A 15,267-nucleotide genomic window follows, 5' to 3' on the forward strand; every position below is an offset into this window, starting at 1 on the left:
CTTTTGAATCTACAGGAGAGCGAAATACAAGTATTCATCAAAAGTGTTTTCAATATTTGAAGCTGTATTACTTTCCACATGATTTATCATTTTATTCCTTTTTTTATACAAACAGTATTACTGTGTTATTATTATGATTTAAACAGCATCTCTTAATTTACATTTATGCATGTAGCAGCGACTTACAGTGCATTCAGGCTATATATACATATACATGTATATACATATATACATACATATATATACATATATACATACATACATATATATATATATATATATATATATATATATATATATATATATATATATATATATATATATATATATACATACATACATACATACATACATACATACATATATATATATATATATATATATATATATATATATATATATATATATATATATATATAAACCATTGTGTGTGTTCTCTGGGAATCAAACTCAAAAGTAGAAGAGGAGGACTTTTATCTTGACGATATGACGTCATAAGACCTCGCCACGCACCTGACATTGTTGTGATTCGGCTGAAGAAGGTTTGAGTTTAAACCTTTAAACAGTGTTTAAATAAGTGCTACTCTTTCAGGTGACTTTATAGTTTTACAAGAACTGTAGAAAGAATTATGTATTATTAAATATAACATTGAAAATGCTTTATCTAACATCGATGAACGTTATGTAAATTGCACCCGTACGAGTAGCAAAAAGAGCGTCTTATTTCGATCCTTATATCGTAAATCAATTGATCGTAAACACGAATTCAGTCTCTTACAATTAGAAATGAGAGACACTGAGCTTTTAGAAACTCAGAACCAGTTAATTTACAAACGGATTCAGTGATTTTTAGCGCTCGTATCACCGCAAGCTTTTCAAAACCGTGTAAACACAATGAGAACACTAACATACTATGACAACTTCTCAAATTTGCAAATGTTTTCATTAAAGTTTTTTCTCTCGGTTGTTTATTGTCTTTCCAAACATGACAAAAGAGGCAGAAGAAAGCCAGGCGAAGCAACAGATCTCCACGGTGATGTTATAAAGATGGAGTTTATTAAAGAGGAGAGTGAAGACGTGGAGATTGAAGAAGCGTTCAGAGTCAAACAAGAAGATCCTGAGGAACAGACAGGTTCGTTTTCATTCTCACAGCTGAACTCGGTCATCTGATCCTTTTCAAATGTTGACAATCACAGAAATGAATGATATTTTTGAAGATTGTCACACAAGTGGGCAAAAAAAAAATTCAGAACATAAGCAATAATGTACAGTATTTGAAGAATTAAGTTTTTTTTTTCTTTTTTTTTTCCAAACCTTAAACCACATAAACACATTGAATTACACCAAGTACACAACATGATGTTCTTTTTAGTAACATCATAAGCAGCGGTGCACATAATGTTTTCAGCCTGGTTCTCGTAAGAGGAGATTTGGTTTGGTCCTCACACTGCATATAGCGTGACCCATTAAATATAACTATAAAAAATGAATTAATAACAGTTATAATATTATTGCACTTTATTTTTTTTTTAAATAAAATAATAGTAAATAATAATTATAAATATTAAATTAAAAGTAAATAAATATTAAAAATAAAAGGCAGTCCTAGTATTAAATACAAATACATTTATTTTATAGTAAACTTAAATATAAAATGCTAATATTTAGTACTACTTTCTTTGTTTGCCTCTTTAAGAAGAATCACTTTGGATAAAGCATCTAAAAATAAATAAATAAAAGCGTTTTCAACATATTCAAACTTAAAATCAGCAGGCTTTTATTTTGGCAGGTTGCCAGCAAGATTTAGCACTGCTGCTGATTAAAGAGCGTCAATGGATGAATGTCACAGTTTTGTATTGTGCTTTGAAACGGTAGGCATAGCCTAGATTTATGCTCTCAGGTTGAAAATAAAACTTATATAGTACAGTTTGTGATCTAAAATGGTAATTGTGTATTAACAGCGGTCAACCATGTCGGTACGCAAATGGGCTGTCAGAACATATAGAACACATTTTTTATTTTGGTCACACATGCGGACCTGTGGACCACTTACGTGCACCCCTGATCATATGACCTCTTTAAGTATATATATATATATATATATATATATATATATATATATATATATATTAGGGCTGAACGATATGGACAAAATTTAATATCTCGATTTTCATGCCAGATATCCATACAATACGATATGACTACGTGTTCGGAGAAAACCAAGCATTTCTCAGAAAAATAAAAAGATTATAATCAGTGTTTGGAATAATGGCGTTTAAAAGAACAGCGTGAGGTAACAACGTTATTTTTTCAGTAATGCGGTAATCTAACTAATTACTTTTCCCGTGGGTTAATGACGAGATAAGCGGTTCTGATTGGCTAAGGCAGAGTCATGTGTTTCATGGTAGCCAATCAGAGCCAGTGTTTTTACACACATGCCGGCACACGCGGCAGCGGCGCCAAAAACACACACACAACTGCTACACAGAGATTCGCAGCAGAGATGGCGAGTCAGGAGCAATCTGATGAAAAGTTGGCATTTTTAAGGTGGAGATATAAGCACTACTTCAAATTCACTGTGGTCAAAGGCAAGAATGTACATGTAATGTGTAACACGCGCATCTACAAAGCTAGTGGGCAAAAACACTTTTCTTACAAAGATAATACTTGAAGTGCAGGATAAAGCTCTTGCTGTCTGTTGAAGTGCAATAAATATTGAAAGTTATGTACGAACACCTGTCTGTTCTACTCATTTCAACTGACTTATGAAAACTGAGGGGAAAAAAAAGTACAAATTCTCTGACAAAAAGCAACTTTTTTTACTTTATACTAACGTAAATAGTTACTTTCCCTGGTAACGAGTTACTTTTATTATAGAGTAATTCAGTTACTAACTCAGTTACTTTTTGGAACAAGTAGTGAGTAACTATAACTAATTACTTTTTTAAAGTAACGTTCCCAACAGTGATCATAATACAAAAAATGTGGAAAGTATAATTTTATTTTTAAGAACAAGTCATCAACATTAACATAAATTACCAAAAAATTAATTACAAATCAAACCTTTTACTGCAGCTCTGCTTTAACAATAAATAACAAATGCAGCAGCTGGTGGAACATTGAAAGTGCATTGAAGTGCAACAACATTTATATTCTTCAAAATATCACATAACTGTATGCAGAAAATGCATTTGCTACTAACAGAACAGAGGTAGTTACAGGCAGCACAACTTTTACAGATTCTTTGCCAGAAACACAATGTTGCCTGATGCACTAAAAATTCTCTCTGAGGGAGAGCTGGTGGCCTGCATGCACAAGTATTTTCTTGCCATGTTGCTGAGCCGGGGAAAGTTGACTTTGTGAGTTAATCTCCACCACAGAAGTGGGTCCTCGTCGTCAATTGTAGGGGACTGCATGTAGGCGCTCAGCTCAGCTTCTATGGCAGCAGTGGGATCGATTGGTACTGTTACACTTGCGGTGGATCTTTTGAAGAAACTTCCCAACAACTTTTTAGCCTTTTTGGTGGGTGGGGGTGAAACTTCTTCCACTCTGGTCTCTCTGCACTCAACAGAATGCTAGAAAATAGTAAAGAAAAAAACAATTTAATTAGTTTTATATATGAATGATCATTACTGTATGAACAACACAACTCAGCTAAATTTAAACTTAAATATTTACTAAAATGTAAGATAATGCATTTAAATGGAAGGAACTTTTCTCATTTACTCCATTCTAACCATTATTTTTACCTTGTGTTCCATCATCTTCATCTCTGACGCCAGTCTGGCTTTGATGATGGGGACGTCGTTGACACTGATGTATTGTGTCTTGTATCTTGGATCTAAGAAGGATGCCACATCCAGGAGCTCTTGTGTAACTCTCTCTTCATACTTGCTGTTCAAGTACTCCAAAATTTTCTTTTTTAAGGACTTGGTCATGTCCGTATCACCCCCCTCTGATTCCAAGATGGTTGTGTTAAACAGGCTGAGTACTGGTTTGATATGTGAAACACTAACGTAATCCTCCCCTGACAGAGCGTCCGTGAATTCAAGCAGTGGTCCCAATGCCTTGCTGACTGACTCCAGCACATCCAGATCTTGATATCCAAGAATTAGGTGCCGGGTGTTTCTGTCCTCTGAGAGGACCTCATGGACTGCTTTCTGCTGCTCCAGAATCCTGTTAATCATGAGCACCCTAGACCCCCATCTAGTTTGACACTCAGTGATGAGTCCATGGACTGGAAGGTTGAGGCGCTTCTGGGCTTGCTCGAGTGCCACTCGCTTTTTCCAGCTGTGTGAGAAGTGGCACACCAACTTTTTGCAGACACCTGTTGCACGGCTGATCCGGCTGTCACCTTTCACTGTGTTTTCTTGGAAAACTAGATGTACAAAAATAATTCATGATTATTTTACAACAGCTAAATAACCACATAATAATGCAGATTGTTCTCTCTCTCTCTCTCTCTCTCTCACACACACACACACACACACCTCTCCCTCTCTCTGTCTCAAAGTTATTAAAAATAAACATAGCAAAACGTACCTATTTCCAGGTGTAGCCTGTGTCCGAAGCACTGAAGGCGCGTCCAGCCATTCACCTCCAAAGCCTTTATCATGTTCGATGCATTATCTGTCGTCACGCAAACTTGTTGGTCCTCCTTCAAGTTCTGCTAACGCTAACGCACCTCTCATCTCCTCCGCTATATATGCTCCCCGGGGAAGAATGATGTCTGCAGACAGCGGGTCTTGAGTTTGAAGTTTCTTGTAATAAAGTGGACCGTTAAACTTATGTATGGCTCGGTTGTCCGGCTCGACCACAGGTCCGTGGTGGTGGCGAAATGATCGATTTCACGGAGCTTGGATTCAACACTCATTTTACACTCATTATAAAGTTTTGGAATGGCCACTTGATTAAAATGTGTTCGGGATGGTATTTTATAACGCTTGTCCAGCGTCCGAACCATTTTTTTAAAGTGTACACAGGTACCATGTCTTTTGCAATGTGGTATGTTATAGTGTCTGTAATTTCTTTATGTCTGGTGGACATCGACTCGTACGGCGAAACGCTACTAAATGCATCAGCAATCAAACTTTGCTTTGGTTTATTTTGGGATGACTGAGAAGTCCCCGGTGTTTCTCTCATTGTCATGCACTCTTCATGCAGCACGCGATGGTGTTGTTTCAGGTGGTGAAACATGTTTGTTGTGCTACCTTGCTTAGTCGCAATTTTTGCTAAGCACGACCTGCACAACACGTCACTCTGGTTTACATCGCCTTTTCTGAATCCGAAATACTTCCAAATTATGGAAGATGATTTGTGTTTTGGCACCATGTCAGATTCTGCACTGCCACCGGCCGCATTTTCTCCCGCACTCATTTTCTTTCTTTTCTAATTTATCCGCTGTCTCTGTACAGTGTGCATAGACGTTGGAACAGGGCCGCCCCCCTCCCCATTTCCCCACCCCTCTCGGGGTCAGGCAGCTGGGGGGTGGGGGGAATGGTACCGTTGCACTGTTCCATAATTTAGAAAAGAAAGAAAATGAGTGGAGGAGATAATGCGGCCAGTGCAGAATCTGACTTGGTGCCAAAACACAAATCATCTTCCATAATTTGGAAGTATTTTGGATTCAGAAAAGGCGATGTAAACCAGAGTGACGTGTTGTGCAGGTCGTGCTTAGCAAAAATTGGTTTTGTTCGTTGTTTTTGTTTTCCGTGGTCATATATATATATATATATATATATATATATATATATATATATATATATATATATATATATATATATATATTAGGGGTGTAACGATACGCGTATTCGTATTGAACCGTTCGGTACGACGCTTTCGGTTCGGTACGCGGTACGCATTATGTACCGAACGGTTCGTTGGACTAATTAATTATATTTGAAAAAGAAATATAATGATATGCGTTCAACAAGGTAGCCCAATAACCCAAACGACGTAACAGGCAACGCCCCTGACACTCCCGAAGAAGAAAAAAACAGCAACTTATATGTTTATGTTAGGCTCAGTCAGGCGCTCGCTCACTCAGCACGCGCTGAAGGCTCGTTGCAAAATGGCCAATGCGTTTAACAGACTAGAAATACAGGATCCTCCAATAACCAACAGGTCTGGTGTTTGGGTGCACTTTGGATTCCCTTTAAGCTATAATGGTGATGGCAAGAGAGTGGTGGATAAAAAAAACAACGGTATGTCGCATCATATCGTCAACTCATTTACGCTGACATCACCTTATTGTGTCAGTATCTGGGAAAAGACGAAAAAAAGGAGAAACATGCACGCAACAAACTATCCCTGCAGCATTTAGACACCGGTATTATAGCTTACAGGGAATCCAAAGTGCACCCAAACACCAGACCTGTTGGTTATTTTAGGATCTTATATTTCTGGTCTGTTAAATGCATTAGACATTTTGCAACGAGCCTTCAGCGCGTGCTGAGTGAGCGAGCGCCTTAGGGGCCGTTCACATATCGTGCCTAAAAACGCATGGAAAACGCTAAGCGCGTCTTTCTCCTCCTTTCCAAAGCGCTCGGGCAGAAGCGCTCATGAGGCGTCTGTCTTTGCTAAGCAACAATGACGTGCTCTCTCCATGAGACGCGGAAATTTCAGCGAAGGATAAATGGATTTGCAGGTCTAAAAATCGCTTGCAGTAGCTCTGCTACTAAATTTATTTCAAAATTGCAATCCATATACAACTATGATCAGCTGTTCCTTCATCTTGGCTGAGTTTTCAATGTTGTTACGGGAAAGGATGAAGCTGATTGGTTAGTTCTTGTCACATGACCCGCGGTGCGCTTGCGGCATTCTGAAAAGTTGAGATGTTTTTACATTTTGCTATATCTAAAACGTACCGAACCGAACCGAACCGTGACATCAGTGTATCGTATCGAACCGAACCGTGAATTTTGTGAACCGTTACACCCCTAATATATATATATATATATATACACACTGATGTCTATGGAAGAGGTAATAATAATCCTTTCCATTATAATTCGACACGTTTTTTTCATATCAGATACACATTGTGTGAGTAACTTCAATGTTTACTCTATTCTATTCCCAGTTCACCAGCCACTTAATTTTAAGTATTTCGGGAGAAGTGGATGAATTCACGTGTTGTAAACATAGAGGTTGTAAATCAAACAGATCCGATTCTCTGAACTGCGTCTGCGGCACAAACTTACACGGCGGCGCCCATCGCGCATACAGCTCAACTAACGCAATCTTATAAAGTTGCTTAAACAACAATATACTTCCACTTGCATGTATTTGACAATCGGAATATCAGATATTTCATGCCATAGCTACCACATTTGTGAATATTCTGAATAAAAAAGGAAAAATGACATAAAAGCAGATCATCATTCATTCAGTGCTGTTGCTGCTTCGGTGTGTCACGTGACAAGCAATGACGCGTCACCATGGAAACGCCCCCCCCCCCCCCTCACAATATAGTTCCCACGTCCCTGGTAGTGTGCGCGCGCTGGCTTTAGCGGTGCAGTCAAGGGCACTCGTAAAAATGATGTTTGTTGTGACTGCCAGAGTTGTATGCAGGGCGAGTGCGGAGAGGGGAAATCTATATCGTTGCTTTTTTCGATATTAATATCTTGAAAGTTCATATCTAGATATAGATACGATAACGATATATCGTTCAGCCCTAATATATATATATTAGGGCTGGGCAAGTTAACGCGTTTTTATCGCGTTAACGCATTAATTAATTAACGCCGACAATTAGTTTATCGCGCGTTAACGTACTTTTTATTTTTAAAGTCCGTTGCTCACTGCGTTTCAGTACAAATAGCTAGACTGTAATAAAACAACCGAATACAACACAAACCATGGGTCACAGGAGGGGTGGGATGTTTATCAGTAGGCTAGGCTGGCTGCTTGGGATGAGCTACAGCGCAAAACAGAAAATCATGTCCAGAGTCGAATTCCATCTGGTTGGAATGTCTTGTATAAGCGACTCCTTTTGTCCTTTTGAGTTCAATTTGTTTTGTTCTAACACTCGCTGCACTGTGCTTAAAATGGCCCACAAACTTTCTTTAATTGGACAGGACGTTGTCAAACGCGCTGTTGTGCAGAGATACTATGACAGAACGCTGGAGAGTTCAAAAGGCAGATGTCTCGCAGTAGCGATCAAATTTCTTGCGCTATATGTGCTAAGTGTGCTGACTTTATTTGAAATGTCCCACTGCTGTGCAACAGGAATAAAATGTTTAGCGCACTTTTCAGCAAAATGTCTCTTTTTATCATCTCAATACAAATCTATTTATTTGTATTTTTTATTCTTTTATTATGCGTTTTGGGTTCTGTCGCTGTCATTCTGTTGTACTGCGTAGCTTCTGTCACGAAAACAAATTCCTCGTATGTCTAAACATACCTGGCAATAAAGCTCATTCTGATTCTGATCTGAAAATGTGAATGACCTTGTGTGTCTTAGCAACTGGCTAGGTGCAGATGAGTAAGTAAATGTAAAGTTGGAAGAATGGATAAATGAAGTTAATTTTGTCCACTCAACCTGCATCACTGAGAGATTTTTTTTTTTTTGGACGGAGATTCTCAGTCTCTAATGTTATGATTGAGGTTCTGGACATAATTTATTTATATATATATATTTTTACAAACTAAACAAAACTTTAATGTTTTATTTAATAAAACATTAATGTTTTATTTAATAAAACATTAATGTTTTATTTAATAAAACATTAATGTTTTATTTATACGTTAATGTTATATTTAATTTGATTACATTAATGTTTAAAGATTTACAAGAAATGTTAACTGCTACTAACTTTTAACTGTTGTAAAATATCACTTTATTTGTTTAAAGTTTTGACAAACAAAATTTTATTGCACTTTTGTTCATACAGCAGAACTTTGAAAGAATAAAATTACACTAAAATTTTACAATAAAATACACTACTTTTGATTTCATTATTGAATTTTGCGCATGCTGCGATTAATCGTGATTAATCGCAGAAAATCATGTGATTAATCGCGATTAAAATATTTAATCGTTGCCCAGCACTAATATATATATATATACATTATATACACATTAATACGGAAGTAGTTTAACCCTTGTGCATTGTTCACTACCCTTTCATTATGTTCGTGGATGAAAACATCCACTCAATTAAACTGCAGTAAAAATGTATCAGATTTTTTTTTTTACATAAATCTGTTAATCAACTTCAGTCTTGATCAAAACTACCAAATGTTTAAAAAAATTCCAAGATTTTAACTCTTTAATTGCCAAGTTCATAAATTATGTCACTGATTTGGGGGAATTGTGGCTGGATTTAGTATTTTATTTTTTATAAAGGTCTTGGGCATTTCAAAGATTAGTAGCAACATTGGCTTTGATGCATTTTTAGTTTTTGTGCAGCATTAGATTTAATTTTTTTCTCTCTAATTTGTTGTTGGTGGCTGTTTTTGCCCCATTGACTTCCATTATAACGACATTTTTTGATTGCAAAGCCATGACACAATATCATCATGCATTCTTGATTGTTTGTGGTTTTCCCTTTTGGTAAGAGGTAAAATTTGTTATTTTTACAGTTGATCAATAGGTGGGACCATTAACCCTTTAGATAGGCCTGTGCAAAAAAAGCTTAGTTTCTGACTTGTATATGAAGCTATATGGAGTATAACAGCAAATTATATTGTGTGTGTGTGTGTGTGAGACAGAGAGAGAGAGAGAGTGTGTGAGAGAGACCTTTGCGCACTTACCTTGATGTATTTGAGAAAATCAAAATGTACACCTCTGCAATGTTTTTGTGTTCCGTCTGCTGCAATGAAAGCTCTTTCAGTAAAGATTTAAACTTAACGCAGACTATCAGGATGGGCCTTATCTATAATAATCGATTTTATCGATAAGTTGTTGCAGCTTTAATAAACACATTTTAATAAATAACACTTTTAAAAATTATCAATTTATGTGTAAACATTTGTTGAGGAAACACTATTTTTCTAATGTTTTGGATGATAGCTCTGAGATCAGTCTATAGAGTATTCACAAAAAAGATCTCAAGGCTAAATGCTCCTAATGCAAAAATTCAAAAGCAACTTATCATAATAAGATAAAATACAATAATTGGAGAATACAGCCTGTACTTTATTTTTTATAATGGCTGTGGTAATTGTTAGCTCAATATGGAGAAATTGTTGTCGGCGTGGCTTAGGGGCTGTTTACACAGCAATGTTTTCACCCAAAAACGGGAAACGGCGCAGGTTGTTTTTCATTCCTATGGGTTTAAGGGACCCGATAACGTGATATTTAGCCCATAAATTCTAATTTTACCAGGAGAATCCCACCAAAAATGAATATTTTACCCAGCCCGAATGCAATTTTTTTACCGGGGATCCCCCTCGAAATATAATTGGGCTAGTTTTTAGTAACAGTTGGGTGGGTTTTGTTGCGAAAAACTGGCAACCCGGACGTGTACGGTATGTAGACATTCACAGTGTTAAAGTGCGGACAAACATACACAACAATGGCGGAGTACACTGTTGTTGCTGTTCAAGAGTTTGCTAGCGCTTCTTCAGCAAAGTGTGGATTTACTTCACCAACATTACAACCTACAGCGGAGCGAATCACATACAACATATAATCGTCACTTCCCTACAGGTACTGTTTACTAACAAGGTGACAGCGCCAACTACTGGCCTGGCATATGTAATACAGCATTTTTTTATGTTTTCACTGATATGTGTAAACGTGAAACTTTTTAAAAACGGAAGTAGGGCTGCACGATATTGGGAAAAAAATTACATTGCGATATTTTATTTTTCTGTGATATATATTGCGATATGAAATCTAATCTTTTTTTCTTAAAAACAAAAATGGGGTGAGCACACTTCCATTATCATTTTAAATGATTTAAACATCGACACCATCGTGTCAATTGATTAATATGCGCGAGGGAGAGAGAGCAAGCTCTCTCACGCTCTTTCGCTTTGTCTCGCTCGCTCGCTCTCTCTCTCTCTCTGGCGCGCTCTTTCTCTCGCGGGCGCGCTCTTTCGCTCTCTTTCTCGCGGGCGCGCTCTTTCGCTCTCTTTCTCTCGCGCGCTCTCTCTTTCACTCTCTCTCAAGCACACGCTCTCTCTCTCTCTCACGCCCGCACGCTCTCTCTCTCTCTCTCGTTCTCTCTTGCTCTCTCACGCGTGCTCTCTCTCTCTCACGCTCTCTCTCTCTGGCGCGCTCTTTCTCTCATGCTCTCTCTCTCTCTGACAGGACATCCTGCGATGTGCCTATGGTGGATTCGTACATCGCGATATCGATGCTTAAACGACACATCGTGCAGCCCTAAACGGAAGGGCAAAACTTTTCTGTTTTTGACTACATCACTGACTAGTCTTAGTGTGAATAGGATCTAGCAAACATTTTGTTGCTTTTAAAGCTTTACATGTCAAATAGTTTTGATGTATGTTGGTTTGTGCCATTAAACAGGTTAATTGAAGTTTTTTTTTTCTCTTAGGCCTGATGGCGCTGAAAGAAGAGAATCAAGAGCTGAAAGAAAAAGAAGATAAAGCTGAGAAAAATGATTTTATGACTGAAGAAAACTTTTTTAATTGCCCAGAGACTGAAAATACTTTGTCAAGGAAAAAAGCTAAAAAGACTGCAACTAAAGGCATTTACACCTGCCAACAGTGTGGAAAGATTTTTAATCAAAGTAGAAACCTTACGGTCCACATGAGAGTTCACACTGGAGAGAAGCCGTATACATGCCAGCAGTGTGGAAAGAGTTTCAGTCAAAAAGCAAGTGTTAAAGTCCATATGAGAGTTCACACTGGAGAGAACCCTTATACCTGCCAACAGTGTGGAAAGTGTTTCAATAGAAAAGGAAATCTGTCAGTCCACATGAGAGTTCACACAAGAGAAACCCCATTCTCCTGCCAACAGTGTGAAAAAAGCTTCACTCAGAAAGGAAGCCTTAAAGTCCACATGAGAATTCACACGGGAGAAAACCCTTTCACCTGCCAAGAGTGTGGAAAACATTTCATTCGAAAAGCAAGTCTTAAAAGCCATATGAGAGTTCACACCGGAGAGAAGCCTTTCACATGCTCTCACTGTGGAACAAGTTTTAAACATAAAGCAACCCTTAATGCCCACATTAGAATTCACACTGGAGAGAAGCCGTTTGTGTGCGGTCAGTGTGGAAAGTGTTTCAGATTTACAGTGACCCTTAGTCACCACATGAGAATTCACACGAGAGAGAACCGTTCTGTATGCCATCAGTGTGGAAGGAATTACACAGACAAGAAGCATCTCATGAATCATGTAAAGATTCATTTGGGAGAGAAGCCTTTCATGTGCCATCACTGTGGAAAGACTTGCAAAAACAAAACAAACCTTGAGGTCCACATAAGAGTTCACACAGGAGAGAAGCCCTTCACCTGCCCTCAGTGTGGAAAGCGTTTCGCTCTCAAAGGAAACCGTGAGGTTCACATGAGGCTTCACACTGGAGAGAAACCTTACGAGTGTCTAAAATGTAAGAAGAGTTTCATGTATCTTAGAGAACTGAAATGTCATTTAGAAACTCATTCTGAAAAGAAACTACACCATTCAGTGTGTGACAACATGGTTACTAAGAGGAGCAATTTCAGAAATCATCTCCGTGTTCACTCTGGAGTGAGGCGGATTAATTGTGATAAAAAATGTATTTTGCTATCACACTTCCAGATACACCTGAAAAGTCGATCAGATGTGAGACCCTATTCTTGTTCTTTCTGTAGAAAGAGTTTTAAATGGCTCAGAAGTTTAAAATGGCATCAGAAAACATGTCTGTATGCAAAATCAAAGCTACTTTCACACCGCAAGTGAATGTGGGCCAAATGGATTTTCCAGGGGAGTTGATGTTCATAAGATATGGATTCGAGGTTTCCTCCCTCAGTTTCTGATATTTAATTTTATAAGTGTTCAACTGTCTCATCCGTTATACCATGAGGCAGCATATGAAAAGTGAACTATCTATTCCAGTGTTGCAAATAATTGCATAGTTAATTTCTTCAAAGAATGGATCCGCTTGTATATTTGAAATTTAATTTCATGATAGGATTGGAAATGTATGTATAGAATCTGCAGATTCTATGTCCTGGCATAACATATGAAAGATTTAGGTTGAGTACATTGTATTTAGCCTTTAAGGTAAAGATGATAACATCAGATGAATGATTGTGTTAAAGTTTGTAGCAAGACGTTTCTGAAAGTTCCTGTTTTCTTTATTGTAAGTCAAATGAACTTATATTACTGACTCTTACCTTTAGTCTCTAAATAATTATGCTGATTAGATTTGGACAGGTCAAATTCTTATACCTGCAAAGTTCATTTTCACACTTTAACATCATATGCCAGTTTCCATGTCTCTATCTCTAAGCACTGTCCGTTAAATGTATATAAAACTACAATGTCCAGATCCCTGGTTAGACTTGATGACTGCAGCAAACAACAGCACTTTCTTAATAAAGCATTCTGCTACTTAATAAAGAAAGCCTGATACACATAGTCTACTGATCTTTGCTTCTTAGTTTCTGACAGTAACAGTTATGTCATATATTATTTGAATGAAAATAATTTGTGATGTCATATTTATATATATATATATATATATATATATATATATATATATATATATACACACACACACACACACACGCACACATAAAAATGAAATAATTATTACAATTATTAAACCAAGTGTAAATGTTTTCAATAATACAAAATGCATTTCATTGCAGAAGAGATTGTTTGACCACCAGCTGTTCTTTGGCAGAAGTGAGATGTCATTTGGTCCTTGCTTATACTTTGTATCAGGGTTTCCCAAATTAATGTTACATAATAGTAGAAATGAAATCACATGTAAAATTAAAAATAGTTTGAGGCTGCAAAAGTAATCAAATTGAGATTAGATTCATTAAAAAAATGAAATTAAGTGAGTGCTACTTCTCTGATTATGGCATTGCCTTAAAGATTTTCACCCTGCATTGAGTGTGAATAAATTTTTAAGGTCCACTCATAAGTATAATTTAAACTTTAACAGATCAGTATAATAGACAATGCGATTCTGCAGTCTATAATTAAAAGTCATGGGGAATTGGATAATTAAATGCAAAATGTGCCCCCAAACCCACAGAGCACCACAAGACATGGACAGAAGATGGAGCTAAGGGAGGCTGCGAATAAAAAATCTAGTAATCGCGAATGCATTTAAACCACTGGAAAAGCGAACTAGTGTTAAGATTAATGAGGTTCACTCTGGGGTCACAGAGGTTACAAAAATAATTAAAACTGAGGAATGCATCTTTAAATCATTCAATTGAGAACTAGAGCGGACGCCCCAGAAATAAGGTTTTGAATAAGGTGGATGATTGGAAGGCAAAGACTGGAGAAATTATCTCCTAATTCTGACTAGTCAGACTTCCGTAGAAAGAAGAAGGTATAGAGGCCTTCTTTAGTCAACAGTAGAGACGGACGTTAGCACGTGAGTGTTTTGCTTAATACTTTCTGTTGTTTAAATTATTACTTACTGCTAGGAAGGAATATTTAATTTTCTATCTATTTCTACTTTGTATTTTCATTGTAATTAGTATTTTTGATTGCACTTACTGGTAATTATAATAATTGCCGTCAGCTAAAGGAGCCTGTGTTATTTGCATTGCTCTTTTCCCACACATTTGAGCAATTACCTTGCTATAGGCTATTGGCTGTGCTGATAAGGCACAGCTGGTTTCACTTTAGTCTCTTAGAATGTGTGATTATTTGATGTCTTTGAAGACTGACAAGTCTAAAGACCTGTAACTTCACCAAGCAACAAAACTGACAATGCACTTAAGTATTTTTTTTTATTTTTATCTTCCCTATCCACCTTTTTCTGCGACATGGAAGTAAGTCTATAGGTGAGGCTTCCAGTTTATTAGCCACTACTGCAATGCTCTTCTGGTTGGACTTCATCAAGCATGATCAAACCTCTAAAGTTGACTCAGAATGCAGCGGCATGACTAGTCTTCTACGAGCCTGTAAAGCCCATGTTACACCTCTCTCTTTATCTCCTTTGCACTGGCTACCAGTTGTGGCTCCCATCAAGTTCAAAACAATGATGCTTCAATATAGAACAGACACAGGCTCAGCACCCTCCAACTTCCACTCTCTACTTCGAATCTGCATAACCCTCCAGAAGAGCAAAGCCTTGTGGTACTATCACAGAGGCTCAAAATCAGTTTCCAGAACATTCTTGTTCACCT

The 15,267-nt window shown here is 37.3% G+C and overlaps 1 protein-coding gene across 1 annotated transcript; it reads left to right on the forward strand.

The window, feature by feature from the left end:
- The first annotated feature begins 449 nt into the window (after positions 1-449).
- Positions 450-13,527, forward strand: LOC127970686 (gastrula zinc finger protein XlCGF57.1). The gene is made up of 3 exons (XM_052573371.1): positions 450-542; positions 996-1,132; positions 11,505-13,527. The coding sequence occupies exons 2-3, from the start codon at positions 1,048-1,050 to the stop codon at positions 12,848-12,850; spliced, it is 1,431 nt and encodes a 476-aa protein (XP_052429331.1). The 5' UTR covers positions 450-542; positions 996-1,047; the 3' UTR covers positions 12,851-13,527.
- The last annotated feature ends 1,740 nt before the right edge of the window (positions 13,528-15,267 follow it).

The sequence above is a fragment of the Carassius gibelio genome, chromosome B13 (assembly GCF_023724105.1).
Source record: "Carassius gibelio isolate Cgi1373 ecotype wild population from Czech Republic chromosome B13, carGib1.2-hapl.c, whole genome shotgun sequence".
In the NCBI taxonomy this organism is placed as follows: Eukaryota; Metazoa; Chordata; class Actinopteri; order Cypriniformes; family Cyprinidae; genus Carassius; species Carassius gibelio.

What these genes read in the sequence shown, in the direction of transcription:
- LOC127970686 (XM_052573371.1), top strand. Translation starts at nt 1,048, where the DNA reads ATGGAGTTTATTAAAGAGGAGAGTGAAGACGTGGAGATTGAAGAAGCG. An exon ending in AGATCCTGAGGAACAGACAG is followed by an intron (nt 1,133 to 11,504) that starts GTTCGTTTTCAT and finishes TTTTTCTCTTAG; the next exon opens with GCCTGATGGCGCTGAAAGAA.